At 51.4% G+C, this 19,615-nt stretch overlaps 7 protein-coding genes across 7 annotated transcripts; 2 read left to right on the top strand and 5 right to left on the bottom strand.

Moving 5' to 3' along the window:
* Positions 1-82: 82 nt before the first annotated feature.
* On the bottom strand, positions 83-3,635 carry K489DRAFT_214021 (ARM repeat-containing protein). The gene is made up of 4 exons (XM_033599678.1): positions 3,467-3,635; positions 3,277-3,397; positions 3,105-3,206; positions 83-3,045 (listed from the first exon to the last, which is right to left on the bottom strand). Exons 2-4 carry the CDS (start codon positions 3,313-3,315, stop codon positions 307-309), a joined length of 2,880 nt encoding a protein of 959 aa, XP_033459723.1. The 5' UTR covers positions 3,316-3,397; positions 3,467-3,635; the 3' UTR covers positions 83-306.
* Positions 3,636-3,698: 63 nt separating this feature from the next.
* Positions 3,699-4,163, bottom strand: K489DRAFT_214051 (uncharacterized protein). The gene has a single exon (XM_033599680.1). The coding sequence runs from the start codon at positions 4,042-4,044 to the stop codon at positions 3,766-3,768; it is 279 nt and encodes a 92-aa protein (XP_033459724.1). The 5' UTR covers positions 4,045-4,163; the 3' UTR covers positions 3,699-3,765.
* Positions 4,164-5,886, bottom strand: K489DRAFT_214050 (uncharacterized protein). The gene has a single exon (XM_033599679.1). It carries the CDS (start codon positions 5,616-5,618, stop codon positions 4,284-4,286), a length of 1,335 nt encoding a protein of 444 aa, XP_033459725.1. The 5' UTR covers positions 5,619-5,886; the 3' UTR covers positions 4,164-4,283.
* A 739-nt stretch (positions 5,887-6,625) lies between these two features.
* K489DRAFT_380057 (glucose-inhibited division protein A subfamily) lies at positions 6,626-9,019 on the top strand. Its single transcript, XM_033604801.1, has 2 exons — positions 6,626-6,806; positions 6,861-9,019. Exons 1-2 carry the CDS (start codon positions 6,694-6,696, stop codon positions 8,821-8,823), a joined length of 2,076 nt encoding a protein of 691 aa, XP_033459726.1. The 5' UTR covers positions 6,626-6,693; the 3' UTR covers positions 8,824-9,019.
* Positions 9,020-10,915: 1,896 nt separating this feature from the next.
* Positions 10,916-12,475, bottom strand: K489DRAFT_388627 (serine/threonine protein kinase; the record flags this gene model as incomplete). The annotated part of the gene is made up of 7 exons (XM_033606427.1): positions 10,916-11,049; positions 11,110-11,314; positions 11,369-11,562; positions 11,628-11,976; positions 12,031-12,114; positions 12,183-12,387; positions 12,411-12,475. 7 exons carry the CDS (start codon positions 12,473-12,475, stop codon positions 10,916-10,918), a joined length of 1,236 nt encoding a protein of 411 aa, XP_033459727.1.
* A 3,825-nt stretch (positions 12,476-16,300) lies between these two features.
* On the top strand, positions 16,301-18,400 carry K489DRAFT_380062 (WD40 repeat-like protein). The gene has a single exon (XM_033604802.1). It carries the CDS (start codon positions 16,441-16,443, stop codon positions 18,211-18,213), a length of 1,773 nt encoding a protein of 590 aa, XP_033459728.1. The 5' UTR covers positions 16,301-16,440; the 3' UTR covers positions 18,214-18,400.
* Positions 18,401-18,429: 29 nt separating this feature from the next.
* On the bottom strand, positions 18,430-19,569 carry K489DRAFT_370329 (UFD1-domain-containing protein; the record flags this gene model as incomplete). Its single annotated transcript, XM_033603125.1, has 2 exons — positions 18,430-19,515; positions 19,567-19,569. 2 exons carry the CDS (start codon positions 19,567-19,569, stop codon positions 18,430-18,432), a joined length of 1,089 nt encoding a protein of 362 aa, XP_033459729.1.
* Positions 19,570-19,615: the final 46 nt, after the last annotated feature.

Below are 19,615 nucleotides of genomic sequence, written 5' to 3' on the forward strand. Positions count from 1 at the left end.
AGGTTTCTGTTGTCGACGTAATAAGCAGATGCTAGCTGCTGTTCTGATTTGGGAACGGAGTTTTGGGAATTTCGGAGAGGAGTATTCTGCGTCGTCATTGGAGGCGAGGACCACCAGCACTCGAAGGGTCCTTTGGATAGATCTAGCAAATTTACCGATGAATAGAAGAGCTGCTGCCCTTTCATGTTTGGGCAAGCCCCGCCAGTATCTGTGCTCGAATGATATCTCTAGTAGAAGTTGCCCGCACTCTCGATTGAAAGCAGTGATGTCGCTGCGGAGCAATATTCAAAACCAGCCATCGACGGACTAGAACCTCTGGACCGTTCCTCGACAAGCCGCGTAAAACGACTTGACAACATCCTTCATTTCCCTTCCACCTCCGCGCGTTTTCGACAGAACATCTAAGAATCGTTTCTTCTCCTTATCGCCGACCTCCGCGCTGAGTCGTCCGGCTAAAAGACTCTCATCGAATAATGCCGCCTCGAGCCACTCTCGTGCTTGAGTTTGTGTTTGGAGCAGAGCACTGAGAGGTGCACAAATCTGGTCGAGTTCCGAACGCATCGCAGAACCAGTGATTTGCAGAATTATTGCTCGAGAAAGGTTGGGCCCGTATGCAGCCAGTGCTTGGCTGGCGCGCTCTCGGACGATGATATCTTCAGCGGCAGCGGCGGGAAGACTGAGCTTGATGAATTTGGACCAGAAATCTGCCGCGCTGCGCTTGGAGAGGAGTTCGGTGCCGTTGAGCGCGAGTAGGACGAAATCGAGGACGATGCGCAATGAGTCTCCTGTGGCTGAGCCGCTGTCTAGTAAGATCGGTGTGAATCCGTCAAACATGCGAATCAAGGTTTCGATGCTGCTCTGGGCAAGAGATGGATCGGTGCTGGGATCATTGTTGAGGGACTGAATGAATGTGACGAGGTTGTTGTATATTCTGCCCACAAGATTTGAGATATTGTCCTCTCCCCGGCGTGCTCGAATCTGTGTGATGAAAGTACAAGTCACGGACAGCACAGCTTCAAGTTGTGGTGTATGGATGTTGGTCTGCTCGACGAACTGCACAATGACTTCTGGTGGAAAGACGAACGGACCGGGTTTGGTTTCAGGAAATCCGGTACGCAAGACTTGACAAAAAGCCTCCACGATCTCGCCTGAGCTCGGCAGCAGCCTCAGGATAGTATAGCAACAATTGAGTATGCGAAGCTGAATGCTCTGCCCTCCCTGACTTGTCCAAAAGTTGGAGGCTTCTGTCTGTTGATCCTGCTCGGCATCAACGTCAATGGCTATTTCATCCGGAACCTGGAGTCCCTTGCCACTGCTGGCTAGACACTTGAGCGTCGCTAGGCCGAGGTCATGGCCCGCAATGTCATCGCCTTTAGTCAGGGAGGTGTTCACATTCGCGATCATGCCCTCAACGATATCGAGCAAGATAGACAATGGTCGCGCTTTGGCCGCCTCAGGTGTCAACGCTTCAATGATAGAAGCTATCGCGCCGATGACCTTTTCGTTGCTGTAGTAATCGCTTTGTGCACTGCTCGCAAAGTTGTTGTAGTGGGCAAGAAAGCCATCGAGTTCGCCAACTAAGCTCTTGCGACAGGTTGAGCATAGCTCACCTATTGACTTGGCGGCTGCATTGCTGAAGTCGGATGTTTCAAGCGATGCGAAGAGAAATCGAAGTGCGTCAGGTAGGTACTCGTCATGACGTTGGACATACTCGCCATACGAGCCGAGCAGGTCAATTGTAGCTTTCCGTGCTTGATGGGGAATCGGCTGATTGAAATCTGCAACTTCGCGGAATAAACTCGATCCAAAGATCTGAGCCAGTAGCGCATCAGCGCCTTCTAGCTCCATCAGATCGTCGGAGAGCTTGTTCAAGCAGTACAAGGCAGTCTCGGCCTCACGCCAATTTTTGGACGAAATAGCTTGCAATGCTGTTGATGCAAACAGCTGAGCGATTTGACTGCCCAGCTGCTGACATACCGAAAGCATGAGATCGGATGAATCCATCCTGAATTCTCGAAACCCATCTTCCTCTGCACTGGTCCATTTCTGCGCAATCTGAGGTGGCGGAGGGCACATCTTTGACAAGAGGACTTCGATAAGACGTGAGCAGACTACTTTGCTGTATGTCAGCCATGAAGGCTCGGTGCCGTCTTGGGTGAATTCATATGCTTCGTCGTTGACGTATTCGATATAGGTGTTCCAGAATTCTATGCTGTGCACCGACACCTCATCGTCGTCTCCAGGATAGCCGGGGGCCTCGAGTATGGCAAATTCCAACTGTAGGATACTCCGGCAATGCTCGTTGTCGTGATCACTGACCAAGCTTTGCACAATGGCGTTGCCATATGCCACGACAAGCTGCGCTAGAGGTATGACTTCTGTGGCTTGATCGCGGAGGCCCTGGAGCAGTACTGGCTGAATTTGTCCGGTGATGATGGACGATATGATTTGCATGTGTGATGTTTGAAAGAACGAGCTGTAATTCTCAAGGACATCTCGAAACACATCAGCAGCTTGATCTCGGAGATCTTCATCGGCCACGAGCGAGGCTATGCCAGGGATAAGATCGCGGAGGGAATTCAGAGCCTCAATCTTCGTTGACCAACGAGGCTGAGCATAATTGACCCAATTCAAGAAACACGATATGGCTTCGCTTTTAACCCTGGTAGAATTTGGGCTCGGAGGCTGTGACAGAGCATATTTGATCATAATGTTGACCGAGTATACCATTTCTTCCATTTGCCCATGGATCCGAGATGGGGCCAGCTTGGCGTCGTCGGATTTCCCGGCATCCACGGCCAGCATACTTGATAACCAGAGCAGCACGACCACCTGGGGTTCTGCCAGTGAGGGCTGCTGCTGCTGAAATACGTCTGGGCCACTCGGGACATGCTCAGGAGGCACTGCGACGCCATGTTGCAGACAAGTCGCTAGGTGAAGTAGGGGGTGATCCCACTGTTGTGACGAGCGAACGCAATAGGTGCACAAAGTCAAGACCAATTTCTTGAGGACAAGTTGTCCTTCACCGGCTTTTTGGAGATGTACCTACCAGTCTAATGTCAGAGGCCAGAAAATAGTCGTCGTCAGGATCAATCAAAATATACCGTCCAGTGAAGTAGTTTCATGAGAACCGATTGTAACGTTGCTGCATCGAGTTGTTCACTGGTTCCATGGTGAGTGGGATGCTCTCCTTCATGAAGCAAAATCTACATACCCTTGTGTATGGCCCTCAGCGTTCAATTTGATCTGAAATGTCAAGGCCCCGACAAACCTCACGTTCACATTATCACTTGAGAGAAGGTAGTCGGCAAGCATCCATCCCTGAGGGAGATGCTGAAGTCGTTTGATTTCATCGTCGATGCGAGAGACTTCCTTCAAACTTCCAGGTTCGTAAAGCCTTTTGACGAGCTGTCGGTAAGCTATTGTCAATTAGGTCGCTGCAATGATATTCACTTCGGTGACTAACCTCTTCAACTTGTTCGTTGGTGTACTCCATGCTTGAATCGAAAGTGTTAGGTTTTGGAAGCGGGGTTGTTTCAGTCCATTTCTGGTTCTTGCTGGTCACGATTCTGATAGTAAGTAATTTTCGAAGAAGTCACCAGGCTGTCGAATGCAAACTGCATGTAGTCGATTTGACGCAACGAAATGGTTCGAAGGTTGGCCTGGGAATATTTCAAGAATGTCACAGGAAGACTCGTGCACGGACCAGGACGTCTTATGAGCTTGCCAGTGCCTCAATCCCTTAGTGCAGGTGTCTAGCAGTATCTATCTAAGCTTGATCCTTGAAGGCCGTGTTGATAACATTTTACTGCGTCTGACACCTTGCGGAAACTCAGTTGAGACAAAGCGTGCGCACAGAAATGAAGGAGTGGCGTGAGTTGGACGTCTATCTATAATCCTCGGCTGCTGCGTGTAATTGCAAACCGCCTTCTCCCTGCATCGCAGTCCTGTACCCGTTCGTAAAGCAAAAACAAAGGAAATCCAACTCGCGCAACCTGTGCAGTGAGGAAACACACCTTTCGCAATCATGGATGCTGGGGTCATAATACATGCCCAACCTGAAGAACGCCGTCAGAGCAACACCAACATGTGCATGTGACAGTTGAAAAGAGTCACAAACGTCCAATCCTTGAGATCGAAGATAATCCCCAAATAGCTTCTCAAAGTGCAACGAGAGCCCGCATAACGCCGAACCATCAAACCTAAATATCACCAAAACGCCAAAGTCCAACAATGAAAAACGAGATTGTAATCCGTCCAGCGCCTGCTTGCTGTGCAAACCACTAACTCAATTTCAAGATGCGTCGTAAATCGTTCTCCATTGCGGAGGTGTCTCGGCCTCCAGTTGTTCTAGGATGCTCAGGAGATGCGGAGGCTGCCCAATCAGTATATCCATTTGGAGTATGATTGCCTGCGAAATTGTTGTTCATAAAGGGCTGGTTCATGCCCGCTTGACGCGGCATGCCCTGCTGCTGGTTGGGATGACCACCTTGGCCGTAAGGGAAGTGGTTGATGGACGAGCCGGAAAACTGGTTTGACGAGTGGGCTGGATTTCCTGGCCCGCGCTCGTGATAGTTACCCATGACGTGGTTCAAATTCGACGGACGAGCCGGAGTGTCTCCTCGAGCAGCCTTGAAGAGTGGAGACAAGTTTCGATTGCCATAATGGTAGGCATTCTGATTACGTTGCTCTGAAGGAGGCGTGAATGGAGCTGAAGGGGTGCGATTATGATATGATTGTGGAGTCGCATCCGGTGTCCTTGAAGTCCGAGGATCGTCCATAACAAAGGGTGGAGGTGGTGATGCAGTGGGAGACAGGGGTTGACCAAACAAAAGCGCTTTCAGAGATTTCGAAGCAGCTTGCCGACCTTCGTCGTCATTGGCCGGTGGTGTCCATGCGCCAGGTGAAGACAACGATCTGTCACTCATTCCAGGACGAGGGCTACTATGGGTTCCTGGCGTGTTCTGTCTTCCGGCGTTGCCGTTCGCCGTCTCGTCCAAAAAGATGCTCTTGCCGTTTGGAAGCGCCCCACGTTGGCCGCCAACGTTGGCATTGATGCTTTTAGCCTTTTCTGCACGATCTGCCTTGAACAGAAGATCAAGTGGAGAGCTCGGCGGGATAGCTGGCGAAGCTGGAACGACTTCGGGTGATGAATCAAACACCTCCGACTGTGGCTCCCGCATCTTCTCCCTTGCAAAGTTTGGAGATCCCGTTACATTAGATGCCGATCTCGTTGCGAACCTCGGGACTGGAAGACTGGCCGCAGCAGGCGAGGCCGAGAATGTTGCTCCAGCGTACCGTAGATCTTCCTTCGCACCCATAGGGACTGTGACAGCGCCATTCGAAGCAGGCGGGCGTGTCTTTGAGTGCGCTCCTCCAGGCGTTGCCTGTTTGTGGCTCGGGGAAGCACCGCCTTTCACATCTGCTGTTTTCTGCTTTTGTCGTCGTGCGGGTCGCGGCGATGCCGCACCTGAATATGCCAGAGCGCTATCTGACTGAGTACCATTGTTGGCTGGGGCCACTGTTCGAGCTGAGGCGCTTTTTAGGTGTTGTGCTGAGGGTGCGCGATGCTTCTTCGCATTGGGTGTGCGGACTTGCGCTGCTGAACTGTCTGTCATAGCGGCGATCTGCTGTCGAGGTTTGTGGTAATGGGCAGGTGCTGATTGACCGTGTGTTGGGCAGGATTTCGGCAAGGTGTGATGTTCTACCGGGAGATCTCAGGCCTCGAAATTTGGGAGCTGGGTATTGAAGGTATTTGTGGTTGGAAGAAGAAGGGAGACATTGGCGAATTAAGGCGACACCAAAGCTGGACGTTACCACAGATGAGTAGGCCACACGCAGCTTCAGACGTGTCGATGTGTGACTGTCTTAGAGCATGGACGAGCGCGAAGCGCAAGCAACTTCGGCTGCCATCGTCATCGCAAGCGCCGCCCGCTAGCCCGACCTGTTGCACTGCCGCTCGCTCGCTGCCACCACAGTCCGTGCCAGCAACGACATTGATCACTGAACAACCTGACTGACCGAATTTACAGATAGGCCAAAACCACCACACGCACTGACTGCAACACGATCATGATGGTCTTGTCGCCAGCTTGACAACCAAGCTGACATGTAAGACCGCCTCATGAGCCATAACTAGTTGTACATACAGTATGCATGTAGCGTCCGATATCGTGGGCAACGACCTGGTTGAAGCCTCCCAGGGTTGCTATCTCCAGACTGTAACGTCAAATCGGTTCCTGGCCTACACGCGGTTCGACGACCACCCGTTGACGCTCGTCAATCTCCCCAGTGCCAGATTGCATCATTGCCGTCTAACAACAGTACCGTGTTCAACTCTTTTCCTTTTCCGAAATGACTGATAGGGCATTGCAACCGTGATTCTTTTGATTTGCACATGTGGCTTGTCCTTGTCAGAGCACATACCATAGTCCACATGACATACCGCACATTCGCGTTGAGTACACGCACGAGGCACTCATGTGTTCCAAGGTTGGCTAGCATGTGAGAAGCAAGGGTTCAGTTTCGGAAGCCGGGGCTTCATATGCATCCTATCGCATGCCGTATTGAATTATTCGGAAACGGCTTGCAACACTGCATCTCCATGGCGTTTCGAGGCGTTGAAGTATCATCGATGAATCGTCGCCGCATGCAGACCACAGGCGTTGAATCATGTGAGCATCTTCCATCATCATGTCGTCAAAATTGTGCGCGCAGGTACAACTCGCCACGAGAAATGTCTCGCTGGCTCATTCAACCCGCGCTGCCGTTCGTCGAAAATTCGCAACGGTAGCATCAGATAACAGGTGAGTTTCACATCGTCAGGAGCAATGTTTCATCACTCACTTATGTGCGACTAGATCCCCAGTTGATGTTGTCGTCATTGGAGGTGGTCATGCGGGTTGCGAGGCCTCTGCCGCGGCAGCGCGTACAGGGGCTCGGACGATGCTGGTCACGCCGTCAAGAGAGAATCTGGGCGTCTGCAGCTGCAATCCGTCAATAGGAGGAATTGGCAAGGGTACAATGATTCGTGAGATTGATGCTCTAGATGGCTTAGTTGGGAGAGTTACGGACTTAGCTGGCATACAATTCCGTGTTCTCAATCGCAAGAAAGGACCTGCAGTATGGGGTCCTCGGGCTCAGATTGATCGCGTGCTGTACAAGAAGCACATGCGACAAGAGATAGAGAACTACAATGGTCTATCGGTGAAAGAGGGGAAAGTCGCAGACATTATTGTGGACCGCTCTCCCGAGGCAGCGGTAGATGGTCGCCACGGTCAAATTACTGGTGTTCGCTTGGAGTCGGGTGAGATCATCCAGACGAGGAACGTGGTCATCACAACCGGAACTTTCCTAGGTGGGGAGATCCATATTGGCTTGGAGGCGTATCCTTCAGGGCGAATGGGTGAAGCGGCCACCTTGGGTCTATCCAAATCCTTGCGTGAGGCAGGATTCCAACTGGGCAGATTGAAGACCGGAACTCCGCCACGATTGGACAAGAATACGATCGACTACTCGAAACTAGCACCTCACGAAGGTGATGAGCCTCCGATGCCATTCTCGTACCTCAACGACCGAGTAGCTGTAGAAGAGCAGATGCTTTGCCACAGCACATACACCAATCCTCAAGCTCACGACATCATTCGAGAGAACCTCGATAAAAGTATTCATATCCGGGAAGAAGTAAAGGGTCCAAGATACTGCCCTTCTCTTGAGAGCAAGGTTATTCGATTCACAACAAAGGATCGACATTTGATCTGGCTTGAACCCGAAGGCTTTAACGACCATGTAGTCTATCCGAATGGCATCAGCATGACTGTCCCGGCGGAAGCACAGGAAGCCATGCTGAAAAAGATCGTTGGTCTTGAAAATGTGAAGATGCTACAGCCTGGCTACGGCGTGGAGTATGACTATGTGGACCCACGTAGCTTGAAGAGCACACTGGAGACGAAAATGATCAATGGTCTGTTCCTAGCGGGTCAGATCAACGGTACGACCGGGTACGAAGAGGCTGCAGCACAGGGTGTCGTTGCTGGCATCAACGCCGGCAACGCTGCGATCGGTGGGCCGGAGTTTGTCATTTCGCGAGCCGACGGATACATCGGAATAATGATTGACGATCTGGTAACGAAAGGTGTCAGCGAGCCCTACAGGATGTTCACAAGCCGCAGCGAATTCCGCATGTCCGCTCGTGCGGACAATGCCGATCTGCGCCTGACCGCCAAAGGTCGAGAGGCAGGCGTGGTCAGCGATCGACGATGGACTGCCTTCAACGACGAAAAGTCACAAATGGAAGAACTCCGGGCCCTTCTCGAAGGACGAAACTTTAGCTCAAGCGAGTGGAACGCCGAAGGTTTCAACGTCCGGAGCGACAGCATCAGAAGATCCGGTTTCGGCATCCTCAGACATAGTGACGTGACTCTATCACAATTGGAGAATCTCGTCCCGGAGATCAAACAATTCCCCGCCCGCGTCCGCGCCAGGATCGACATTGAAGGCGCCTACGCCCCTTATATCATCGCTCAGGAAGCGGCGGCCGCCGCATTCGCGCGCGACGAACGACTCCGTCTACCTCCGGATCTAGACTATCAGGCTATTCATGGCCTCAGTTGGGAGGAAAAGAAGATCCTCAGCGAAACACGGCCCGAGAGCCTGGGTCAGGCACGGCGTGTCGAGGGTGTCACCGCGTCTGGGGCATTGACGCTTTTGGGCTATGTCCGGCATGCGGGCCGAAGGGCTGCGAAGAAAGAGCGCATGCTTCCACCTGTGAAGGACACGGTTGAGGTGCAATTGCCTGGAAATGAGATTGAGACTCTGGCATAGAAGTCTCGATTGCATCATATAGCTGAGGGAAGTTCGAATTGCATAGCGATGGCGTTCCGGGTGTATAACGGCGGTTCCAATAACATTTAGGACTAGGCATGTCCCAGGCGCAGATATGCGGATTTTGTACAATACTACAGGCGCGGACTTCGTCGTAGAAGATTATTCTCACAATGACGCATCTAATTTTCCAACATAAATCGGTTCAGATATCAGGTCAGCCGTGTATGGACTATCAACGACGTGCTGCAAATCAGCGTGAGATTTCAAGACAGGAAAATTCCGCGGTTGCCTGTGGTGTATGCAAAACATATCGTGACAGGAGCTGGGACGAGCGTTAATCACCACGGTAAGTACATGCATTTTAATCGGCAAGGCATGGCTACCTAGGTACGATAAGAAGTCCAAGTGCACTGTCAGGGCTCTTGGCCTTGATGTCAGCCAATTCTGAGATGGTGATCCACATATGAGCAGGTTACAAGACACGGCGAACAAATGACGTGCATTCTCCGATGAGGACTGTAGCTGCATTCTCCGAGTCTCGGAGAGCTCCTCACGACGACACCGACACTCAGTTACTATCGAGAGGCCATGCTGGAAACGAAACGGCTACCGGCATCTGTGTTATAAAACACGTCTCGCAACGGTATATCATGCAGCCAAAAACGCGGCCGGACGACTACAACAGGAATGATCACCAAGAAAAAAGAAATGGCAAAGCCGAAAACATGAGTGCTTCTCTGCATGCCCGACTTCTTTACGTGAATGCGCCATGACGAGGAGGCGTTATCTATAATAAGTTTTCTCCCAAGGGTCGGCGCTGATGGTGTGTCAACATGTAGTATAGTGTTCGGGAGCTTTGGGTGAGGTATCAGAGGTACCTTGTTGAGGAGAGGAAAAATTTGATCCTGGTAGTTGCATGGTGCACTGCCTCCAAGGAATCGTGTCGAAGTCTTTTCAGATCTTCTCAACGGCGTTGAGAAAGCGGGTGAGCGATTACGGTTTTCGTATCATCGGGCATCGAATGCTCCATTTGTAGAGATCGGTCCGGTCATTCGCTTGAGCTGCACTGCAAGACACCAATGCCTGTTCATGTATGTCACCAGCGTGCATCTGCAGTATGTGAGAGTGTGCACCTCGTAGGAAGAATTTGGCACAGGTAAAATACAGTTTGCTCATCACGGGCGGCCCAAGTGCCCAGGCAGTGGCATTGCGTCACTCGGGCATTGAAGAAGTCAAAAGCAGAGGCTGAATGGGGAATTTGTGTGGGTTCAGCCACGTGCAGTTCTTCCCGGTCTGTCTGTCATGTGAACGTGGGAGACAAAGTGGATAAGTTGATATCTCATGGATGACTTCCGGGTGGCGTTGAGGAGCGACATGTTTCTAATTTTTCGAGCCTACTGGGCAGCAATACATTCATTCTCTGGCGGAAACGAGGTCTGGACGAACTCTTTGCATTGGTCATAAAGACATTTCGGTGAAGAGAGATCATGAGCTCAGGCAAGTTGGCGGCGTGTCCAATGCAATCAAGATCGCTCACGCGAGCACATGGTAGAGGTACACACATATATGTGCGAGAGACACGAAAAGTGAACTCATCTCTGTGTCTGCAACTACTTTTGGGGTGGGCGCACATGTCTGTGGTCCTTCACCAGTTCCATCGCCAACACCATCATCTGAAGGATTGGTTAGATCGTGTCCATCTCTCTTTTCCTCCCAGAGGATTCACACCTTGCACGCACGCAAAACAATTGCGGTGCTATCTCCTTGTGTCTACCGCATAGATTCGGTACGCCGCGCCAAAACATAACGCCAATTTCGCCGTGAGCGGGGACGGGACGTAGACCATGACAAAGAAACGAGCCTTTGTTCTGTCTCTGCTGTCGACCCTCGTTCTTTTCATCGTTATCCATCACTGCGTAACTCATGATTCCATCTTCCAACCACAGAGAAAGGAGTTTTGTTTGCACCCGACAGTTTTTCTCTCTTGGTTCATTTCGCGCACAATTGAGCAGGTATGCAGCGCTTGCGGGGATGTTCTCATAGAGGAAAGTGCGTCGTTCGATTACTTTTTGATGCTGCTGTGTTGCGATCAATCGAGTCGAGCGATCATTTGATCTTTTGGTAGAGGTGTGAGGTTGTCAATGTCTAAACCCTTGGCGGCAAGGACGGGTTTCATATGCGCTGGAACCAATTGGTGGTTGAGATGCGGTGCGATCGAGAGTTCTAGAATCGGCATTGTTAGCGATAATAGCAGGCATATTTTCGACCTTGGAAGTCCCATACCATGGTGGTTGAAATCGAACAGTGTCGGTAGGTCCTTGCTCGGAGCACCAGCATGACGTGAATCGGGGAAGCGCGTTGCTGGGTCACGTAGCTCGTCAAAGAATGGGTGTACCATCGCGTCGATCGCCGACAATCGCTGAGTCGGGGTGTACTCCAACAGCCTCGCAATCAGGTCGATTGCGTTGGGATCCGCCTTACGAAAGACCTGTATACGAGGTGAGCATGAATCCTTGTATTGTAATATCAACATCTTCCATACCTTGCTGAAAGGGTGTGGCTTGATTTGCGGAAATTTGTGCTCCATATAGTTGGGGTTCATGGTGCGAATCTGATCGCGTGTTGGAGTACCCAAAACCTTGATGATCTCCACCAGCTGATCAATTCCCGACTCGCCGGGAAAGAGAGGCTGGCCCAACATGAGCTCCGCCATCACACAGCCAGTCGACCATACGTCTAGTAGTTTGTCAGTTGTCGGTGTCTCAGTGGAACAGGCGTAAACTGCCTTCAACTATACATACCAATCTTGGTGGTGTAATTTGTGGCGCCGAAGATGAGTTCGGGCGCACGATAGTACCGTGAGCATATGTACGAGACATTGGGCTCGTTCTCCACCAGGATCTTCGCACTACCGAAATCGCAGAGCTTCAAGATGCCCGAAGATGGATCGAGGAGGAGATTTTGCGGTTTGATGTCTCGGTGACAAATGCCTTGAGAATGGATGTAGGCGAGGGAGCGGAAAAGCTGATAGATGTATAACTTGACTTCAAGAATGGGCATGGTGGTCTTCAACTTGTTGAAGTGTCGCGATGCGCGGTAGACGGTCTCCGGAACATACTCGAGGACGAGATTGAGGTATACTTCGTCTTTCTGCACCGCCATCAGAGCTGTTTGGACCCCCAGTTTTTTATCGAGATCAATCACCCTATCACCGTTCGAATAGTAGAATGCCTTGAGCTCCACGATGTTGGGATGGCGGACAATGCGCATTATCTGAAGCTCTCGGTTCTGGCGCGACATGGGTCAGCAGAGTGTCGCGTGGGTGCGCAGAGCATCACTCGGGCGGCGATATGTACCTTGAATCGCTTATCTTGTAGTACCCGTTTGATGGCAGCATCTTCGCCCGATGGCGATAATTTGGTCTGGAAGACAACGCCGAAACTTCCATTGCCCACAATCTTGCATTGGGTGTATTGCATCTCCTTTGTCTCGCCGGTGAGGCCATCTTGGACCTTTTCACGAATCACTTCTGTGTTGCGACAACCATGGTCAGCATGCGGGCTTTGAGGACATGGCGGCGATACACGGAGCGGGCGATATTACCTCCCATTCTGAGGCTATTCAATGCAGTTGATCGGCTCGTTGTCATGTCGTGATTTTGAATGAGGATCGGACGCGCCAGCACGCAGCTTTGGAAGAGCGGGCGGCGGGCAGGGCAAGCGGGGTGTGGAGGATGAGAGCGAAAGATCAGGTGGACGTTATATGTATAGCGGGTGCGCAGATAGTAGTAGAGTACAAATGCAGGCGGCAGACGGCGAGCGAGAACAAATTTAACAGGGCCGATGCGAGCGGCGGCGGTGACAGGACGAATAGTAGAAAGGTTATCGTTGGTCCGTCGATCAGTCTCGCACTCGATATGTATGTATGTGATTTTGAAGAATACGACTTTCTGGAGGGAAACTTGAATTCGCCATCATAATAACATTCACGGGTTCTGTTCCCTCGTCGTGGTGGTCAGGTGCCCCGAGGGGGCTGGCCGCCGTTTCCGTAGGAAGAGGCAGGGCCCAAGCATCCGTTTCCTTGTGTGTGTCTGGACAAGTTCATATGTTCAACAGACACACACGCATTCAATTTTCAGTGCACATATTCGAGGGACCTTCTCACTTGAACAACATGTCTGTTCAGCCGCTCCACCACACTCTCATGATAGGGGATGGCGAGCTGGACCACGAGACATCATTTGAGATCTGTGCGACGATGACTTTGCAGAACGCAGGGTTCACCACCGTGGCAGCTGAGATATCACACTTTTCTTATTATTGCTGCTCCATTGCGCAGGCTGCGGATAGCAGGTCATCGCCCATGTGCATGCCCAAACGTCCGGCGATAGAGCCGAAGTCCGTTGACTCTTGCGGCCTGGCAACGAATTTCTACTCCGGCATACATGTGGCTTCTTAGATGCTCCGACATGAAGGCACTGTGGCAGCCTCCCGTTATGGTGGACGGCGTTACTAAGAAGAGTGCAACTCATCGTCATGATGAGATGCCAGCTCGATAGTGGATCCTTCCGTTCACCAGCGGCAGCATTTTCGGGGTACAAGCGAGTGGTGCTCGTGACCTGATAATCAACAAATGGTGGGTGGGGCTGATTATTGGCAACATTGCCCCTTGGTTCCAGCACTGGCACGATCGATTTCAGACGTCGTACTGTACAACACAACGGGCTGAGTTCAAGGTTATTAGACAAACTCCCTGACTCCTGACTGAAGCCATTGCATTCTATTCATTCGTCACTGGGTGCCTCCTGAGAGATAATGTGTTGGACTGGCGCTATTGCTCTCCCATTAGAATGGTGGCGACTAGGATACTGCAGCTTCATGTTCAGTCCTGCCAAATATTCGTTCAATCGTATGCGATCGATCAAACTTCGTTACCTGCCTAGGTAGATGAGTGTACAGTCCAATTCGTGCTGTGTAACGTTGATTGGTTTCACGTTGTTCCAACGGAACGCTATTCTATCCAGGACGAACGATACTCCTGCCCAGCCTGTTCGTGCTCCAGCTGTCCACGTCTTTTATTTCGGTAGCAACCCATAGCCTTCGGCACTTTCACCATTGGGTCTGCCGCCCATGGAGACGTGCCATCTGCACAGCTGCATCGGGTCCTAGAGTGCGAGTTCGCTGTATCATGCCGAAGTACGCCAGTACTTGCCACGGTGTGGCTCCCCTACGATTGTCCCGCGAGTAAGGTCTGGAGAAAAATTATCATCATCTGCGCCCAGCCTGAAAGTGGGTCCCTGTTCTTTGTCGAGCAGGTCACATGCGCATTCAATGGCGCGCAAAGCTTGAAGATGTTCGGGAAACGCCAGCTTGTCAGGCTCTAAAAGGTATCCTGGTGTGCTCGCATGCGCTTGTTATGGAGGTGCAAGCCGACGTCACTGGACAATTGTGGGACCTCGCCTGGTCCCGCCTGCTCCAGCCAAAGCTGTGCGGAGGCGATCTGTCAAGCTCTGGATTCCTCCACGCCTTCGAAACAGGCTGAATGATGAGCATTGCGTTGCCCCATGCTAGAGGGCACGTTACAACCAATCCTGCCCAGGTGGGCTTGAAACAAAGGGTTGATGAGAGCTTTGACCGGCATCAGCTGCCGAGTCAAGAAATGAATAGCTTTATCACGATGCGATCGTGTTTCGGAAGCATATTGTGCTTTGATGATGTCCCTTGTGACCCCTCCGCTTCTGTCGCAACTGGCTAAATAGGTCTATGACAAAAGAGCTGAACGTCCCTATTTGCACTCAATGTAGCATATCAAGCCGTGAGAACCACAACCCTCATAATCCACGAAAATCGTGAATTGATGGGCGATTTGCCTCCATGATGTAGCTCATGACGGATATCACAGGTCTTCATCATGACATGTCTCAGCCATGCTGTGCCGCCCAAGCCCAAGTGTTTGCAGCCGCCTGGGCTGATAAATGACCCTGCTCCTCGCCTCACCACACTCCTAGGAGGCGTCGCGGTAGGTCATCGAGCTCGATTAGCGGCATATTGCGTATGTCGTGCATTGAAGCCCAAAGGCATGACATACAGTCACGACAGCATGTGAGCAAGTGCCAACCACATTTATCAGAATGTCCAAATATTCCCCTCCCGCTCGATATGCTTCGTGGAGTATCACTACAAAAAGTCCAATGGTTATCCAACCCACTGACCCCACCGAACGCCTGTTCCCACTAAAGTAAAACATATGGGGAGATAGTTAAAGCTGCTGCTGCTTATGGGGCCCACATACTGTTCTATGCCACGGAGGTAATTACTCACAATACCTGCCCAGGTGTGAAGTGCTAGAAAAGATTTATGCTGCGATCGCAGTAGTCTAAGAAGCTATATGGCAACCCCTCTTTGACTATGCCGTGTCCCGCTCTTGACAGGCAGGCTCATCTGTAGGCGAGGCTAGGTGAAACGTGTAGTTTACAAGTCATGGCCATGAACATTCATCTTGTCAAGCAATCGGGAAGCCGTCTTCGAATATCTCGCCACAGCAAAACAGAGTCTGAGCGTCGACGGAGGCAAACACCTAAGGCACCAAATTGCGGCCTCGCGTTCGAGCCCCTTCGCGTGTAACATGTTGAAGTGATCTCAGTTAGAAAGTAACTATCACAACATGGCACAATCATACACAGACTACCTAGTACGATCTCTATAGTGCAAAAAAACGTCAAAAAAACTTGTAGCACTCTTTGTTTGCATGTGTCATCCTTAGTGCAGGGGCCATGCTAATCTTCTCTGTATTGTTATAAATTGACTGGACGGCAGGTTAGCCACTGGACCACGAGATCATAGGGTTAGAACGATGACCTACCCAAATGCCCGTAGGCGAAATTGTTGCTCGCCGCGCTGTATATATACGTAACTCTGGTGATGTACCCCTCTGCCCAAGTCTTGCCCGGCAATAGATTGCCAGGCATGTCGCTGAGTTTGCGACTGTGGACAGTCCAGGATACATGTTCAATGCAGCCCGGTAGTCCTCGTTATGTCCTCATTCTCAAAGCGACATTGCGCAACTCTTGCGATCCTTGGGCAAGGGCGTGATGAGCATTGCAAGTGCCGCCGCGCCCAGCATTGCGCCGGGTGCTCTGTTATCCAGTTCCATCAGGCATTGGTGTGCAAGGACAGCCTCAAGTTGTGTTCAAGTAAATGCATGTTGCATAGCGATTCGAGATGTCTCCCAGGTCACGGGGGTGGCATGGAGAATTGATGGGCATAATGTTGATCGAACGGTGTTGGAGAGATGTCGCAAGAAGCACCCTTCACGAATTTCGTCTCTGTGTGATGACACCCCGCTTCCTCTCGTTTCTTGGACAATGGATTTCCGAATTCGTGGGAGCTGGAACGATAGCTCTCACGTGACATCATTTATCGCATCGCGTCAATACAATTATGTGCTCTGCTTCCGACTGTTGTAACTCTACAAAGCCTCATCTCGATGATATCGATTTGAGCTTGTCTAAGCAGAACGTTGTAAGTGCAGAGATTTCCTTGACTGTCTACATTCGTTCTGTCGTAATATTCACCTGATCTGAAACGCTTTGCGACAATCTGATTGCGCTCCATCATGGAAGACGACGAGGGCTTCGAGGTAGAGGTCGAGGAGAATGATGAGCTGCAGAAATACTTGGGCACGACATCATTCGGCAAAGCCACACATGAGACGAACGCGAAGAGACAGATCGATCAGAGCAGGCGACAAGTGGAAGCGTCGGCGACAAATACAGACAGCTCAAAACAGCCCAAGGAAAGCACAGAGGGCAGTGATCAGGGCGAGGAGAATAACAGCGACAGCGACAGTGACGACGATGACGATGACGACGATGATGATGAGTTTCCTGTCTCCCACGAGATGATCATCAAGACTCACGAGCGAGCCATCACGGCCATAACTTTGGATCCATCTGGTGCAAGACTCATCACTGGATCAATGGACTGCACTCTGAAACTTCACGACTTTGCTTCGCTGACGCCGACAACCATTCGCGCCTTCAAATCAGTCGATCCCTCTGCCGCCAAACATTCTGCCAGCGTCGAAACGCATCCTGTCAACCAAGCCTTGTTCAATCCGCTCAATGCCAGCCACGTCCTGGTCGCGACCGGTCTCCCACGAGCAAAGGTCATATCACGCGATGGAGACACAGTCGTGGAGTTTGTCAAGGGTGACATGTACTTGCGTGACATGCACAACACCAAAGGGCACGTATCCGAAGTCACAACAGGGACATGGCACCCAACCGAGCGAAATCTATGTGTCACAGCTGGAACCGACAGTACACTACGAATTTGGGACATCAACAATCCAAGATCACAGAAAGAGGTCATCGTACACAAGTCCAAAGCGGCAGGTGCCGCTGGAAGATCACGAATGTCTACGGTGGCGTGGGGCTCACCGCTTCAAGGCGGGCACAATATCCTAGTATCAACTGCATTCGACGGGAGTCTAATAATGTGGAGCGGAGACGGTCCATTCACAAGACCAGCCGCGGAGATCAAAGATGCACATACTCCAGGCACGTGGACTGGAGGGCTGGATATCAGCAACGACGGCCGACTAATCGTGACACGCGGCGGTGACGACATCATCAAACTATGGGATACCCGCAACTTCAAAAAGCCAGTCACAACCACGTCTCACCTGTCGACATCATCCCAATACCCTACAAGCGGTATTCGCTTCTCGCCAAACTCGGCCAACATCATTACCGGTTCAATTACTGGTCATCTACACATTTTCAACCCTGCCCTGAAACCCGAGCTCGTAACGCCCGTCACGCCAGGGTCAGCACTGATCACGGCGTTGTGGCACCCGACGCTCAATCAGATCATTACTGGATCTGCAAATTCTGAGGTACACGTCCTGTACAACCCTCAGACTTCAACCGCCGGCGCCAAAACCGTGATGTCCCGAGCTCCCAAACGACGCCACATCGACGACGATCCCTCCCTGACCATGGACATGTCGCAGGGCCTCTCTAGCGATGCAATCATCGTGCCCGGCGCAGGTGCCGGAGCCAACAGTGCGTCGGTGCGACATCCCACCATCGGATTGACGGCCTCAGGTCGTAGTCGAGATCCGCGCCGACCGCATGTCCCAGCCACGACGCCTTTCGCCAAGACGAATCCTGATGCCGAATATGTCAAGACCCAGATTCCTTTGTCTTCGCTCCGTGACGAAGATCCGCGAGCGGCGCTGCTGGCGTACGCTGACAAGGCGAAGAATGATCCGCTATTCACACGAGCTTGGGAGAAGACGCAGCCCAAGACCATTTATGCGGATGTCAGTGATGACGAAGGCGAGGAAGACGGCCCTGAGAAGAAGCGTGCGAAACAGGGGTGAAGCGATCAACTATTGACGTTCAAAGTTCATGGTCGGAAGCCCTCCGTACCTCATATCATATTTCGTAGGTAAGTTGAATAATCATTGCGGTGCAGATTTTGTCGCCGCACAATGCATGTGTTATGTAGGTCCCGTCCGCCCAACGCCGACGCTGTCCCCGAAAGAAAAACATAAATTCTCCTGACTTCACCATTGTCTTTCAAGTGAATCACTAAATTACTTTCCATCTTTCTTCTTTCTGAGTGTCTGCCCTTCTCCCGAGAAATGATGTTTCTTCTGTGACTCTGCTTCGGCTTCGGCATCTTTGTTCCGTAATGGTTTGATTTCGTAGCCAAAGAACAATTTGCCAGATGGTAGGCGTAGCGGTTGTGGGCCATTTCGATTTTTGCTGATGGTCTTGCCAACGGCCCCGGGTATGGCGACAGAGCTCTCCTTGGCTGAGGAAGATGCACTCGGTGCGCCAGCTGCTGCTTTACCCTTCTTTGTCACTAGTCTGTTGCCTGCACCAGAAAAGTTCTGTGATGCCGCACCATTCGCAGCGGTGTCGGATGAAGGTGCAATGGCAGCATAGTTTATTGCCTGCGCCATCGTTCCTTCTGCATGCATCATGCCTCCTTTGCTTGCCATGGTCGATGCAATGCTCCCTGGTGTATTTGTCCCAGTAGTCCTTTGCGGCTCCTGATAGCCCACTGGTGCAGCAAAATCTACCTCCAAGTCTGTCTCTTGTACACTGATGGCGTTTTTTGATCCTGCAGGTTTGACTTCGAGGACCGCGATTTCGAATACAGTATCGTTGTAGGAAAATGTGAAGACATCGCCGAGAGTCAGGCAAGAGAAATTCCGGAAGGCTGTTTCGAGGACTGCTTTGGGGTCGCTGATGTCAAGGAAATTGGTGTTTTGAGGTTGAAGTTTGATAAATTGTCCTGGAGGGAGATCGGTGGACTTGGTCTGCAATAGATCACCAGGGTCGAGTTGAAGCGTTTGCATGAGCCAGTATGGTAGATAACAACGGCCCTCTTCCGCAGTGAACTCGAGCACTCCAGCATGTGTACTTTTCCCTTTGCTTCCATTCACGAGCTCAAACAGCATGGGGTATGTGATGTGCAATTGTGTAAGCTTGTCGAGCGCCGACGCGGGAAGAAACATCTTGCCACCGTGGTTGGCAGCTTCGCGCTCTGGTCCTGGCATCATGGCGATTGGGTAGCACCGGTAATACTCGTCGAAGCGACGTGGACGACCTCCACGAGCCATCATGGCATTTCTGTACATGGACATCGGATCGGTACCATCGTAGTAGTGCGCCTAGACTGAAGTCAGCAACTGATGACCATATGCAAGGTGACGACGGCGTACCATTGTGACTTCCAGGGCTGCACGCTGTTACGTGGTCTTGGTAGGATGG

This window comes from Dissoconium aciculare (assembly GCF_010015565.1).
Source record: "Dissoconium aciculare CBS 342.82 unplaced genomic scaffold K489scaffold_6, whole genome shotgun sequence".
NCBI lineage: Eukaryota > Fungi > Ascomycota > Dothideomycetes > Mycosphaerellales > Dissoconiaceae > Dissoconium > Dissoconium aciculare.